Raw genomic sequence first — 14,813 nt, 5'->3', positions numbered from 1 at the left:
CACCTTTTTACGACACACCCTCTCACCCTCAATTCCGTTCAAAAAGGTGGCAGTAGTACTACTATATTATAATGGACGATTTAACCAGGGAAGATTATGTACGATACCATTGGAAGAGCTACCGTTTTGTGAAAAGTTTTTCTTTTTTTATTTGAATTAAAATGTTTCTTTTACTTTGGGTATGAATTTGATGAAAAGTTATCATGTTTATACACCATAACACTAGCAGATTCGTGCTCACAAAATGATAAATACATGGCAGATATACAAAATATAGTAAACTAATAATTTGAGGTCATGAATGGAACTTATACCAATAACCATGAAAATTTATACGAGCAAGACAACAGAAACATGAAATATTTTCATTTGATGATAACATCGTTCCGAAAACCGACTGCCTTCACAGCACTCTGATGACGATATAAGCAATCCGAAAACACATTGACGATGGTATATAAGATTCCTGACAACTACTTTGTATATTTTCTTTAAAACACGAAAATTAGTCTTCCTTGTTTGACATTTCCATACCAAACAAAGACCAAGTAAAGCCGAAAAGTCAAAACCATGTAATATTATGTGTAAGCCTGAATGCAAGTACGTCTATGTATAGTACTGTGGTGCGTTTCTCTCATCCCAGCTCAACAAAGGCATGTGATGGCTGCAGATTATCGTCGCCGCCGCAATACTTCCATCACTGCTGCAAAAACTTGTTCAATGCCGTTATGTCCAATGCTGGAAATTCACTTACGGCAGTAAGCACTGCAAGCCCAAGCTTAATGGCATCATCCTTGCTCGGCGCCTGTGCATGCACATGTTCACATGTCAGTTAAATGGATGATTGGAAGGCTTGGGATTTCAGATAGGGCAAAGGGAGGCTGACCTCGATGTTAAGGGGAAGAACTGGGTCATGGAGGGATAACCGCAATAAGAACCAGCCACCATATCCTGAAACTCTTACCTGCGTAGTAAAAATATAGCATGATACAGCAATAAGAAAGCCCAGCTACTTTACCCAAGAAAAGGTAGATATATCAAGATATATACTCAAACTTGTGAAAACAAGCAAAGAATAATGACATACGCCTTCATAGTTCTTCGGTGCTTTGCACAGATATTCATCTTTACTGATTGCATTCTCCAAATGTTTCAAGACAGCTTCTCCGTAATCACGGAAGGACCTGTAAAGACAAATTACATCCACGAAATTTTAGCTGATTTTTCTAAATAGGGCACCTCTATTTTTCTGCACTAACAGCACAAACATGTATAACCCTCAGTTATGTAAGCATGCATGTCAATCAACTGGAGTAAAAAAGGCTTAAGAGGCATATCTATAGCAGACATAATTGTATTGTATGTACTTTGATACAATTTGTTCAACATCTGCTGATCATCTCTTCACAAGTGGGAGCAGAGTAGTGGTGGAAAAAGTGTATTGGGAGGAAAAGGCTGTGAAAAATGCTGTAGTTAGCAGTGGCTGTACCATGGCCATTCCCAGTATTTAGAAAATAATGTAGGGTATGAAGAGGAAACTGACAGGGATCACATGATATCTTATTTCAAAATCAATCATTCAGTCATTGATTTCCTGTATATCAAATCAAAATAATAATATTTGTGCAGAATAAGGTGGTAGGGAACAACAAATGTTAAACAAAAAAAAAATCAAATTGATTCATTCATGTAATTTTCTCAACTAGAAATGGCAAAAATGACATTGTTTCAATGATAATTGTGTAGTGTTAGATAACTGGTAATATAGCTTCTCTTGGAAAGGGACATACCCCCCTTTCAAATCTGCATGATTCTGATCAATCTTCAATCTTATCTCCACTGTCACAGAAGCCTCCTCAAGGCCCTCGACCAAATCAGTCAAAACTTTACTACCAACGTTTGGATTCAATATTCTAGCTGCAGCAAGCTTATTCAAAAGTTTAACCTGAGGAAAAAGAACACCCATATCATTTGGGTATGCCCATAAAAGAGTGGTGACGAGTGATGACAAAAAGACATGAAGGTGAATGTCTGTAAATAAGATTGTTTTGCACATTTCCTTTGGAATTATTCCAAGAGGGAGGAACTATCCCCAATGGGGATTCCCCATAACTGGGATAGAAATATTACTACAATTTTGAAGCAGAATGTACGACATGACAGATTCAGCTGTAATGTGGTACTGAAGTTCAAAACATATTTTATCAGATCAAATGTAACTGGCAAACACAAACCTGACAGATTTAATAATCTCGAGTAGGTAAATGCATGCCTTATGCATGAAATACCAATATGGTTGCTTGGTTGGACAAATTTCATGGTGGGAAGGACAATAAATTGGCAGAAAAGGGGTCCTTACCATAAGATATGCACCATCATCGAGCCAGTGATTCTCTTTCAGTGCTCCATGGCCACTTGTTTCCATAGCTAAATGTGACTCCTCACCAATAGTATTCTGAAAGATTGACCAGGAATGACTTACATTTTATTCAGCCAGGTGAAATAGAACAAATTTCAAGACAATCTGAATTATACAATCAGTACAAACTAACCAGACGAATAGCCTCATCTATTACATTCTTGTACCCTCGCTTGAAACGATGATGCTTCCCTCCTTTATCATAGAACAAATGAGCAACCGATAAACAAATAGAACAGAGGACCAATCTAACAAATACCTACCAAGTTTATTTTCAATAAATGTAGTCAGCCCATCAGAAGTCACGCTATCTGTCACAATTGTAGTGCCTGGGTGCTAGTATCAGAGCAATGGATTTGTTAGTGGCAATCACTGCAGTAGCATCGAATAATATTGGGTGGGTAAAATCAGCTGTAAGACACTCTTATTCTGTCGCATATGTTGTAGGACACTCTGAATTGTCTTTGCTGAAACACATCACAATCTTTAAAATTTTGCTGCAGGACATTCAGACTATTAAAATAATATTTTCAGTTGCGTATGGGAGAATTTTTTACAAATGACTTGTGGCACCCCTCAACCTTACAAACTATGCCAAGATGTCAGCAACTACATCACACTAGTTTCTTTTCCAACCAACACTGAGCAGAGTTGAATGGTTTTGGACCTTCACCAGGCTTGTCAGCAGTGAGATGGTGGCTGGCTGTGGAACCGACATAGGCTGGACAACTAGACGTATTGGGGCTGGAGAGCACCGCAGCGATGCAATAGAGAAAACAGGGAAGGTAACCAACTAGAACGGGAGGGAGATACAGGGATAGGGGCTGGCTTCCATGGTTCTGTCACCTCCCCCAGCTTCGTTCACCAAGACTGTCAGCCTCGGCCAAACAGCAGCAGCTCAAGGCAATACAGTGGAAGAAAAATGGGAGAAATATCCTCGTAGGAACAGGAGCAAATGAATTCATCTGCCCAGCCCCTAGCACATGTGTCCTGTCAGCAGTGCCTATTGCATCACCCTTGCAGGTGTGACTCACCAACTGATTTGGTCCTTTCAATGTTGGTTCCATTTCTTGCCATTAGGATTCAAAATAACAATGATATGTTTGTAGGAAGGGGATAAAGTTTAAGAGGAGGTCGTGGCAGCGAAGGATAATACTAAAATAATAACCTAAGTGTATTGTGGCATATAGCCACAGTTTTCAGAGTGCCATTTAATCATGCCACAGTTCTAGAGTGTCTCATAGCAAATGCCCACAAAACTAGTCACACGACCAACTTTGCCTTGTGAGATCTTACCTCTTCAAGAACTATGGCAGACATCAAAGCAATCAATCTGTTACGGTTTAACTCACGACCACTTGAATCAACAGCAGCAGACCTGCAAACGGCACAATTTTAGGGTTGTGCATTACGAACCTGTATAATTTCAATGGCTATATATTTTATACCTGTCAACATCAGTATCAAATATGATGCCCAAGTCTGCCTTGTTATCGGCCACAGCTTGTGTAATGGCTTTCATTGCAGTTTTGTCCTCAGGATTTGGAATGTGATTTGGAAACATGCCTGAATATGTAATTTGTAAAATGACAGGCAAGACGAGACTACCGGCATGAAGAAAAGGTGCAGATATTACCATCAGGCTCTAGGAATTGGCTCCCAGTAGTAATAGCGCCTAACGGCTTGAGTACCTTATCCTGATCCAAGAACAACATGAACTTCAAACAAAAAATGGTGCATTGCTGAAAAACAATTAATGGAAATATGGAAGTAAAGGGATTACCACAAAAAAGCCACCTGCTCCATTCCCTGCATCCACGACTATGTGCAGTCCCTCCAGTGGTTTTTCTAAGACCATATGAGAACAGACATAAGAACCAGGAGTTTTCTTATCTTTATCATAATTTATATTTAACCATTTCACAATCGTTTTCTCAACCATTTCAACATTGTTATCCCACATTTCCTTACTGCACCCTTTATGGCTGACATAAGTATACTAGATACAGGTTAAATGTTAAATACATGAAGTTATTATTTCCTTTCTGAGAATGTAAAGAGTGACACAATGGCACAGTGGTCTTCACAAGTGAAGGGAACTTTATCAATACATGCAAATACATGTATAAAGAATATGTAGTGAACAACAAGATGGTTTTCTATTGAAATATATAAAAACTATATAATAGAGCAATGAAGCATACATATGAATTGTATATGGAAAAACAATCATGATCAGAGACCTGAAGTAAACTTAACTAAAACTATCAGAATGCACGTACTCTTGTTACGGGATTAAAAGAAAAATCAGATAAACATTATATTGCTTCATCATTGTAAGTATTCATTAGGTGTGCATGCTGCAAAAAATAATCACTGTGACTTCATCGTGGACTGAGACCATTGTTTATTTTAACCATTCTTATCCACTCCAAAGACCTAATCCATCATGTTACAGTTGGAAAAAAAAAAGCTTAGGCCATCTCCCTAAAGTTGAAAAGAAGATCTAGGCCTGGTTGCTAGTCTCTGACAGCTAGCCCAAGTCTACTCTCTATCTCTTGGCTCTCACGGTAGAAGTCAAGAATATTTGAATTTTTCACTAGCAATGTGGCCCACACGTCAGTGATAGGAGTGGTGGTGGCAGAACAACGAATTAAATTAGACAATATACTTTTCATTCAATTTTTTTTCATAAATATCCGGGATGCGAACTTTTTTGCAGAAATATAACGTCGATCTCGCACAACTGTTGCGCGAAAATGATGTATGCGTGATGTCGCGGATGGTATCGCGCAGTGAAAGCGCGAGACCGTGCGGTCTCACGCGGCTACAACGCGAGACCGTGCAATCTCGCGGAACAGAAGAGCGAGACCAAACAGTCTCGCTGATGGAAACAGCGACACCGTCTCGCTGATGGAACGGTCTCCACTTTAATTAGTGATTAATTACCTAATTACCTATTAACTAATAAGAAATAGTGATTAATTATCCTGATTAGCGATTAATTAATCCCTAATCAGGATAATTTAATCAATCCCTAATCAGGGTAATTAATCACTAATTAACCATTTGAATCGCCATGGCAGTCCGGTATCACTGTCTGGTTCAGCAAGACCGTTCAGTCTCGCTCTTCCATTCCGTGAGACCGCGCGGTCTTGCGTTGTTGCCACGCAAGACCGTGCAGTCTCGCACTTTCACCGCGCGATACCGCCCACGATGTCAACCCCACGTCATTTTCGCACAACGGCTGTGCGAGATCGACGGTATATTTCAGCAAAAAAATTGCAATCCGAATATTCCTTAAACATAATTGAATGGACAATATATTTTCAAAATTAATTCGCAGAACAACCACCACCACTACCAACATTTAAAGTAGTATAGACAGTGGCCCACACATCAGTGATAGGAGTGGTGGTGCAGAACAACCACCACCACTACCAACATTTAAAGTAGTATAGACAGTGTGGCCCACACGTCAGTGATAGGAGTGGTGGTGGAAGAACAACCACCACCGCTACCAACATTTAAAGTAGTATAGATGTGTGATAGGTAGCCAACTGATTTTTTTTATTGAGCAGACATAAATTATACTCCCTCCGTCCCAAAATATAATAACTTTTAGCACTTAGGATTTGTCCCAAAATATAACTTCTCCATCAGCATTCCCTTCCTAACCAATCACAACCCTCCACCATTCACTTTTCCCACCTACCTCCACTTCTCAACCAATCACAATCGATTTCTATTTAATTCTACCTACTTTCTTAATAACCGTGTCAAATTCTAAAACTCTCTATATTTTGGGACAGAGGGAGTATGTGATTATAAGATGACTCATAAAAGGCATAAGCTATCTTGGTGAGTTTGTGGATATCAAAAGTTAAGCAAGCGAGTGAAAGATATCTAATTGCAAACTAGTCTAGCAAAACAAAAGGTTATATTGATTAGCATAAAAATGTACCTTTGTTTCCAGCAGATTTACGAACTGCTTTCACAAGATCGGATGCATAAATTGACATGTAATCGACATTACTCACTTCTCCCTTCGAAGCTTGCTCTAATTCTTGTGTGCTACCATGAGAAGAGTCCTCATATATTCTAGAAGCGCGCTCCAAGATATCTTTGATATCAGCCTTATTCAAACCACCGGCACTTGTAAAAAATTTGAGACCATTCCGGTTGTATGGAAGATGACTTGCTGTGAAAGGCAGAAGTTTGTTTGGTTAAAAATAGAGAGAATTAAACAGTTGTTTCTACATAATTAGGCATTTCAAAAGAAGAATGACTGAACATGTGGAAAAACAAGAAAGGGAAAACTTTGTTCTAGTGACTACAAATGTGTGCCATACTGGTTCTACCACAGAATGTGTCTCGATTTTGCCAGTATCGAAACTGTTTCATGTTTGAAAGTTACTACGATATTACACGTTGCCCCTCGTAAGAATTTTTCCCACCTATGTCTTCTTTCCTCTTCCTCACCATCCTTGATCCTTAGGAGCAATTCCAAGTCCACTTCAAGGAATAGCTGAGTGTGTCTGCTTAGGCATGGATGCCAGATTATCTCAAACTACCCAACAATAAATAACTACACAAATAAATGGAGTAGGATCGATTTACATAGAGGAGTTGTAGCAGATGCAACCCCACTGGCTACCTGTGTGTAACTATGAAGTATGAACCCAAGTTACCCAGCTCCGTCCACTCAGCAGTACCTCCTCACACAGGCTCCCCGCTCCCCTGGCTGCTAGGCCATCAGAACTGTGGCAGTGATTCTTACTATTTGCGCCGAAGGGGATTCAAAAGGGAGTGGAGTATGTGCACCCTCTTCACTGGCCCTACTGTGCTTTTCATTGGCAGAGTTTGGTGCCAAGCAACAAGGTCTTGGTGATAGTGGTCTCCTAGGAGTTTATTACAGAAGAGCGGATAAGATGGGGTGGGGCTGGAATAGGAAAATAGTAGGGGCTTTAGATAATAGATTTCAGGAGGAAAATAGAAAGGAGCTCCCATGAGGAAGAAGGATGGGAAAGGATGATTTTTCATGGGCAATACCAAGATGGTGCACATATGTGTGGCAAGAACAAAAATTCCCAATGAAGGAGATATTTTCCAATAGAGAACAATTATGTAGTCAAAGAATCATCAATAAAATTTACGTATGTTTGGAGAAGAGATTGGACACCATGTATATGTTTCAAAACTCTTGTGTATTCATCTGAGAAATGCTTGCCTGCTAATGTTGCACATTAAACTGGGAATAGTACCTGTTATCATTATGGCTCCATCAACTGGGCAATGATTTATCTCATCTTCTGTAAGTGTACTGTTGAACATTGCTGGTGTTGAAGCCAATCTACATCATGAATTGTCATAAATGAATATTTGGCAGATCTTTACTTGTTAAGCAGAGAAGTAAGAAAGTTGTGAAGAAAAGACTGATTGAAATTGTGGAAACCATTTGATGTAGTTCAAATTAGTTCCCTAGGCTTGTAGTTACGTAAGAATTGATGTGTGGATTTTCTCAGTGAAAAAGAATCACAGTAGCAAGAGGACTTCATCAATTACACACTTAAATTCTAAGCATTGAAGGCTACAGGAAAAACTGAAGATCTTGATAAATGTAAGAAAATTAAATATTCAACTCACCCAAATTGTAAAACATCATGCCCTGCAGTGGTAATTCCAAGAGTAACTGCATCCTGACAATTATCACTTTTTAATAAGCAATACTTGCAAAAAGAAAAATTGAAGGACCAAATCACATTGCTCAAACTACATATAGACTTGTCAGAAGTCAGGACTGGAAATTTTTTGTTCAGTTACCAACAGAATGCAGTGCCTAATATAAATCAAATAACATCATTGAAAAATTATAAAAGGTAGCAGAGAACACATCCTTGACTAATATGTACCAGAACTACGAATCCAAATACTTAGGCATGCACAAAGGTCCTTTTAATATCTCATTAAGTGTGTATATTTTTTGTCAAAAAAGTACAAATGGTAATTCAATTGATTGTAAGTAGTAGAAGAAAACTCTGCATGCAAAAGGCACAACTTTTCAAGGAATTATCTGTTGCACAATTTTCTATTCCCTCCTGAATGAGTAGTTTTTATTTGGACACCACGTGTGGAGCTCTACTCCCATTTCCCAATCAACTCACACAGTGCAAACACAGAAGGTGTGAATTTTGACCTCCATCCATCAACTCCAACAGCCTTACCCAACAACATACATTATACTGACGTATGCTCCAAAAGCCAAGTTCAATTCTCAAAATATATGGAAATAGAGCAGTATCACTATATAAAGTGAACGATTTCAGTCAATTTGCATTCAAGAAAAGAAAAACAACCTGTAGCTAGTACAACATCAGATGCAAATAAGCAGCAGATATCTGGATATAAGTCTTTCGTACCACCTTATATTTAGACAAAATACATATAATTACAACTATTTGCCGCAATCATAGAAATGCTTGAGATGTCAAAACAGAAAAGTTGTTCACATCCTTTTTCTTTCTGCGAGAATGCTTCTTGATCCACATATGAAATAAAAGTTTGTTAATCCCAAATTTCAACATGGCAACATAATTGGGCAAAAATAAAAAACAACAACACTGGTTAGTGGTTAAAACTGAGAATAGTCCAAATCATCACTAGTTGGAACAGGATTTTAGTAATTATAAGGGGTGAGCTTAATTCCTTAAAGCATGCAATGCATTATTTTGAATAAAGGTTCAATAAAAATAAGAGCGGAGAACAGGAGCCACCTGCAATTTATGTGCAGAAATTCGAGAATCATGTCCAACAGAAATTCTTAAACGTCTCCATCCATCCGCTTTCTTCTTGTTTAATAACCATGCAGCAAATGCAGAAGCTATTGCTTCAGTAACAGGCTCAGTGAGATTTACGGGCTCGCCTTCGACCCCACCAACAGCAACACCACGAATATCACTGTGAGAAATAGAAGAGAGTAAAGCAAATTGATTAATAACACATCATGGATGCAGCACAAGAAACTCTTTAGCTTTAACTAAAATTGTTATAAACCCCATCTAGAACATCCCAAAGCTGTATGATCAATTGATTCTTCACCTTTTTTAGCAAAAGTGATAACTTAATTCCAACATACCAGCTATATCAAGAAGAACAATATAAGTTCACGATAATCACACAATTCCAAATAAATTATGATAGGCATATGCCCATGACATAAATCAAGAGTTGATCAAACATGAATTTTAACCTTTAGTCCTAGGTCTGAGGAAGATGTTATATCAGGGAAAATATCATGCTAAGAGATAGGAATATAGAGAAAATATGCCCAATTAGATACAGATACAAGGTCTCCTTCAATTGATGTCAAAAGAGAAACAAGTCCATAGACAGGATGACATGAACCACATGTAACACACAAGCTAGCAATTTGGAATTTTACTGTGCTGTATAACTAAAGACAAATTCTCCTAATGGCGTAGAGCTGAAGAAAAAGTTCTTTTAATGCACCAATCCATGCCATGCAGGTAAAGATAGGATGGAAACTAGCAATATCTCACAAGCTCTTGCCAGATTTTTTTTGTTTGAGACTTTTAACACTAGATTATCCATTAGATCACCGAATAATTTACCATAAAGTGCAATGCAGCCCAAAACGCATGTAATTACTTTCTAAAAAAGGTCAAAGCCAAAGTTGAACTTGTATTCATACAATAATTATTCAATGGTCATATGCATTTCACCAGCAGGATATCCAGATACCTTTTGACAATTGCAGCTGAACCAGAAAAAGCTAAGCAACAGCATCGCTCAAAATTATGTGATTTGCGGTTTACAGAAGCAATATTCTTGTAATTATAATCTCAAATGAGGATGTATGGTTATAGGTCTTTCCATGTTGTTTCAACTTACAACATTTTTTTTTATCTCAAAGAGTTTTTTCTCTGACACAAGTAAGATTGAAATTTAATAGCTATTGAGGTGTTTAAGAGCAGCACATAAAGCAAAAACATGGGATGCATGTCAAAACACCAAAGCAAATAGATGGTTAAATGAAAAGGAACACAGAAGCACTAGACATGGAATTGACTGTTAACATAAGAACCACGGTGCTTTCAAACAACATCATAGTTGGAAACCATATGCTCATTACCATTGGCTTAAAGAGAAAAACAGCCATATAATTTGACCTTAGAAAGAGCAATATCATAGTTAGACTAGAGGGTGTAGATCATAGAAAGAGTGAACATTGTTATACCTGCCATTCTGGAGCTTTAAAAAGTCAACTTTCGCAGAGGATGGGACAACGCTGCTACCTTGAGCAGCTGCAATGAAGGTTACTGTAAGTGACTTTTCAGATTTGTTGATACATACATTAAAAAAAAAAGGTATTGATTCTATAATCTGGCATAAAATCACCAAAATGAGTTAGCGAAAAAAAAATCCTAACGTAACACTAGTGAGCATTAAGCAACCTGATCAATGAGAGCCTAGAACACACCATTGCAGCTAATATATGCTTGTTTGCTGGAGCTAATCCATGCTGTTGATATTGTATTTAACCACTTGGCTGAAGTACCAGCCAGTCTTAGTCTACATTCCTGGAAAGAATGCACGCTGCGGGTATCGAGGGCACAAAAGTCACTGGGATATCTTGTGCTGTGTCTAGCCTGTGGGCGATGTTGTGCCAAGAATGCATTTTGAATGATCTTCCCTGATAATGCTGCACAAATTTTCAAATCTATCAGATCTTCTTCTAATGTCAACTTATAAATGTTACAGGGATAATTATTTATTTTGGTTTTTATGCAAACATTGTAGCCAAATGGCATAGTTTTGCTCAACGTGATGCAAATTGGTAAACATCAGCATTCCCCCAATTCTCAAAATTTGTTCAGGTGCAAGGATTCAGGTAGTCTTAAAACGAGCTCCATTCCATTAATTCAGGGAGTAGATAATATATGAAGAAGTCTCCTAGAAAGGTGTAGTATTTATATTCAGGAACAGGATTGGATTGTTAGAACAACTTATATTCCGGAACCGATGGGTTGATTTTATTCCATAGAAGCCATATTCAAGCCAAGCTAATCATCCTAGTAGCAGAGGTGGTTGCAGGGAACTACATATACTGATCAGGACAAAAAGGATGAAGGTGTTAGTCATCAGAAGATCTGACTGTCAGAGTCACCATGGAAGTGCTCCATCGTTAGCAAGATTGTTGATCTATATTCACGATTTATTAGATCTTCATTCCAGCATTTATTGTTGAGACAAAACTACTCGTCAAATTTGCACTTACTAAATAATTAGATTACTTCTCAGTTCAACTTTGATATATTTCTTTCTGACAACCCCATGACAGTATCATGGAAGTGTCCAATGCTCTAACATCTATATTCCACGGTACTGTCATGGGGTTGTCAGAACCATGGAGGGCAGTCCCTCTCTCACAATATGCTTCCGATATTTACATTTCACATTAAATCAAACTAGCAACCACCACTAACTAATTACTTCACCAAATTAACTGGCACAACAGATTCACAACCCAACGTATAGCAACAAGTTATAGCACAGCACAGCACAACAGAATGTCTACATCCAATCCAACTACAAACACAAGGAGTCATCAGACCTAAATGCAAACAAGTGGGGATATCATCGACCCCTCAGGGAGTCAGTCGGCGGTGGGCGAAACAGGAAACCCGCCAGAGAGCGGAAAGGGGGAGGGGGCGCTGCCGCCGCCGCCGCCGCCGGCGGGGGGTGGTGGTGGCCTCGTGGGTATCGCTTCGGGGGTTTGGGCGGGGTCGCCTCCCGGCCTCCCATGAGGCAGTCGGGGAGGTTGAGGAGCTCGAGGCTTTGGATTCAATTCCGATCATGGAGGGGAAGGGGAAGGGGAAGGGGAAGGGGAGGCATGCACTGACCTGCCATGCGGATGCGCGGCGGCGGGCGACTCTGCTACTGCGGCGGGGAGGCGGTGAGGTTGAGGACGGGGACGAGGAGGCGGAGAGGTTGTTGGAACGGACGGAATAATCTATGAGGTGCCGTATCGCCGTCCGCCGGTAAGAGGGATCCGTCCTTCTTTTTTTTTTTTTTCGAGAAATATCGGTATAGCTGTGCTGTTCTGGTCTCCGTCACTTGGTTCGTTCCGTACTTGCGTTCCTCAAAGGCCATAGCAATGTTTGATTCCAATTGATTCTTTTTTTTCTCTTCTGTCAAAAATAAAAAGAATTCATTCTTTTCCACAGTATTACCAAAAATTTCAAAAGTCATCCCTATCTTTCTCTAGCAACCTGTATTAAGCCCCATTTGATTTAGATTATTGTGTGAATTACCATCACGGATTATTGATTTGATTATAAGTATATCAAGAAATGTATAACAGGGCCGTCTCCATGCTATCTCTACGTGATTTCCAGTGAAATTTGAATAGAGAGGTGGCACCATGCCCCAAAGCCCAGATATTTGGGTTTAACTGAGACACCTCATCTACAATGAGAGTAGGACGTGTGCGGCCTATGCCTGGCCATGTAGCCCACAACCCTATATGCCTACATGACTAACGCAACCGTATGAGAGCTAAAGTAAACGTGCAAGTGAACTAACCTGTGAATCCATTTATAGTCTAAATAAGTAAGTACCGATTACCCACTTTTTGACCTATAAGTGGATTCATGGGTTAGCCATTTACATCATTTTAATCTCTAAGAGGGAGGGATTGGAGAATAATTCCACACCACAATAGGAGTATAATAAATGCCCTTCAAATATCACTCAACCTCCCTTATGGGAGGGATTAACCGAATAAGGCATAGCCTAAAGTGCAACATAGGTGTAGTCGGGCCCTCCTGTGAGCGTTGACCTGGAGTATTGTAAATAACACTGCCCTCTAAAGGGCAAAGAGTTGTAAATGCACAAGCCATTTTGGCACTATATAAACATGATTTTTAGCCTCTTCCCGGGCAGGAGATTCATTCTCCACCCTCTTCTCATGTCTCCTGCGGTATGGAAACTTTCCGACCATACCGATGCCGTTTTTTCCCATAAAACTAACATAACAATAATATTTTTAACGACTATTACTGCTTGCAAAATTAAGTTCGTTTTAATTTCTATCAGTGTCGCGTTGAAGTTGATCCTAAATAGTTAAATTCATAAATAGAAATTTCTCAACCATTTCCAACCGTTTTTGTAAAAATAATAAAAAACATGGTTCTGATTCCGACCGTTTTCACCCCTCACCTCCTCAAGCTTATGTCCTTAAACTCATGGATTCCATTGTGCTTGTTGGGGCAAGTAATTGTACCAACATTAATCTCTCAGGTTGATCAATTAGAGTATTTTTTTTCCTTTCTACCAACCAAATGTCCATAGTTTTTTTTTTCAACATTAGCGACTCACATCACCTCTCCAGGTTTCTAAACAATCATGTATACATGAAATTGTTGTGGGCGTGAACATTTTTCTTAGAATGATTTAAATTTCAATTAACTTAAATCACTTAAATAAGTATAAAATATATATATCAGTTTTGCCCTCGATCAAGTGAAACTGCAAGGGAGTTATCTTCAACTACCGCTAGCTAGAAAACTAAGGTGGCAGATGGAAACTTAGCAATAGTGTTCAACATTTCGTGATGGCTACAACTTTGGCAAACATGTTAGATATTAGGTTACCATGTGTGAGGGGTGAAGGTAGAGTGGAGGTCTAGAGCAGGAGCAGCTTTAGAGGGGTTGGGAATGGTGCTCAATGGCTGCAAAAGATAGGTAGGTAGAGGAGGTAGAGTGACAAATCTAGCGTGTGAGGGGTAAAGGTAGAGTGGAGATATAGAGCAGGGGCAGCTTTAGAGGGGTTGGGAAGAGGAAGATAAAGGTCATATCAACGTCACCACCAAAGAAGGAGGCGTTGGCAAGGCAAAGGGCAGTGTGGTGTTGTAACGTTCCGCCTCTTCCAGGCCGGGCCCACTTACATCTGGCAGCTTTTCTCGTGTGCACTCGGGAAGAATTTCCCGATCGGTCACCATCCCAAAATTGCTCCAAGCCAAGCACGCTTAACCTCAGAGTTCTTTGGAGATCGGCTTCCAGAAAAGAAGTTGCAACTTGTTGGTATGAGTATTCTATTAATCCTATTAAGCCCTGGGCCAGGATGTCACATCCTCACCCCCCTTAACCTCAGAGTTCTTTGGAGATCGGCTTCCGAAAAAGCAGGATGCCCCTTAACCTCAGAGTTCTTGGGAGATCGGCTTTTAGAAAAGAAGTTGCAACTTGTTGGTATGAGTATTCTATTAATGTCACATCCTCACCCCCTTAAGGGATCCGACGTCCTCGCCCTGGACCAGGATGTCACATCCTCACCCCCTTAACCTCAGAGTTCTTTGGAGATCAGCTTCCGGAAA

At 39.5% G+C, this 14,813-nt stretch overlaps 1 protein-coding gene across 2 annotated transcripts; it reads right to left on the bottom strand.

The window, feature by feature from the left end:
- Positions 1-349: 349 nt before the first annotated feature.
- LOC4343118 (uncharacterized) lies at positions 350-12,456 on the bottom strand. Of its 2 annotated transcripts, XM_015792030.3 has the most exons (18): positions 12,343-12,456; positions 10,920-11,141; positions 10,677-10,743; positions 9,193-9,376; positions 8,066-8,118; positions 7,684-7,772; positions 6,384-6,620; positions 4,203-4,267; positions 4,056-4,116; positions 3,868-3,985; positions 3,716-3,797; positions 2,683-2,755; positions 2,553-2,614; positions 2,360-2,455; positions 1,791-1,945; positions 1,088-1,184; positions 887-964; positions 350-805 (listed from the first exon to the last, which is right to left on the bottom strand). In XM_015792030.3, exons 1-18 carry the CDS (start codon positions 12,347-12,349, stop codon positions 698-700), a joined length of 1,854 nt encoding a protein of 617 aa, XP_015647516.1. In that variant the 5' UTR covers positions 12,350-12,456; the 3' UTR covers positions 350-697. The 2 variants fall into 2 exon arrangements, with proteins under 2 accessions (XP_015647516.1, XP_015647517.1); XM_015792031.3 differs by lacking the exon at positions 10,920-11,141.
- Between the last annotated feature and the right edge of the window lie 2,357 nt (positions 12,457-14,813).

Source organism: Oryza sativa, chromosome 7, assembly GCF_034140825.1.
Source record: "Oryza sativa Japonica Group chromosome 7, ASM3414082v1".
In the NCBI taxonomy this organism is placed as follows: Eukaryota; Viridiplantae; Streptophyta; class Magnoliopsida; order Poales; family Poaceae; genus Oryza; species Oryza sativa.
The sequence above is the reverse complement of the archived record's forward strand: the minus strand, read 5'-3'. Positions and strand labels throughout refer to the sequence as shown.

What these genes read in the sequence shown, in the direction of transcription:
- LOC4343118 (XM_015792030.3), bottom strand. An exon ending in TAAATCTGCTGGAAACAAAG is followed by an intron (nt 4,268 to 6,383) that starts GTACATTTTTAT and finishes ATATGGTCTTAG; the next exon opens with AAAAACCACTGGAGGGACTG. An exon ending in ATGATGGTGCATATCTTATG is followed by an intron (nt 1,946 to 2,359) that starts GTAAGGACCCCT and finishes CTTTTTCCTCAG; the next exon opens with GTTAAACTTTTGAATAAGCT.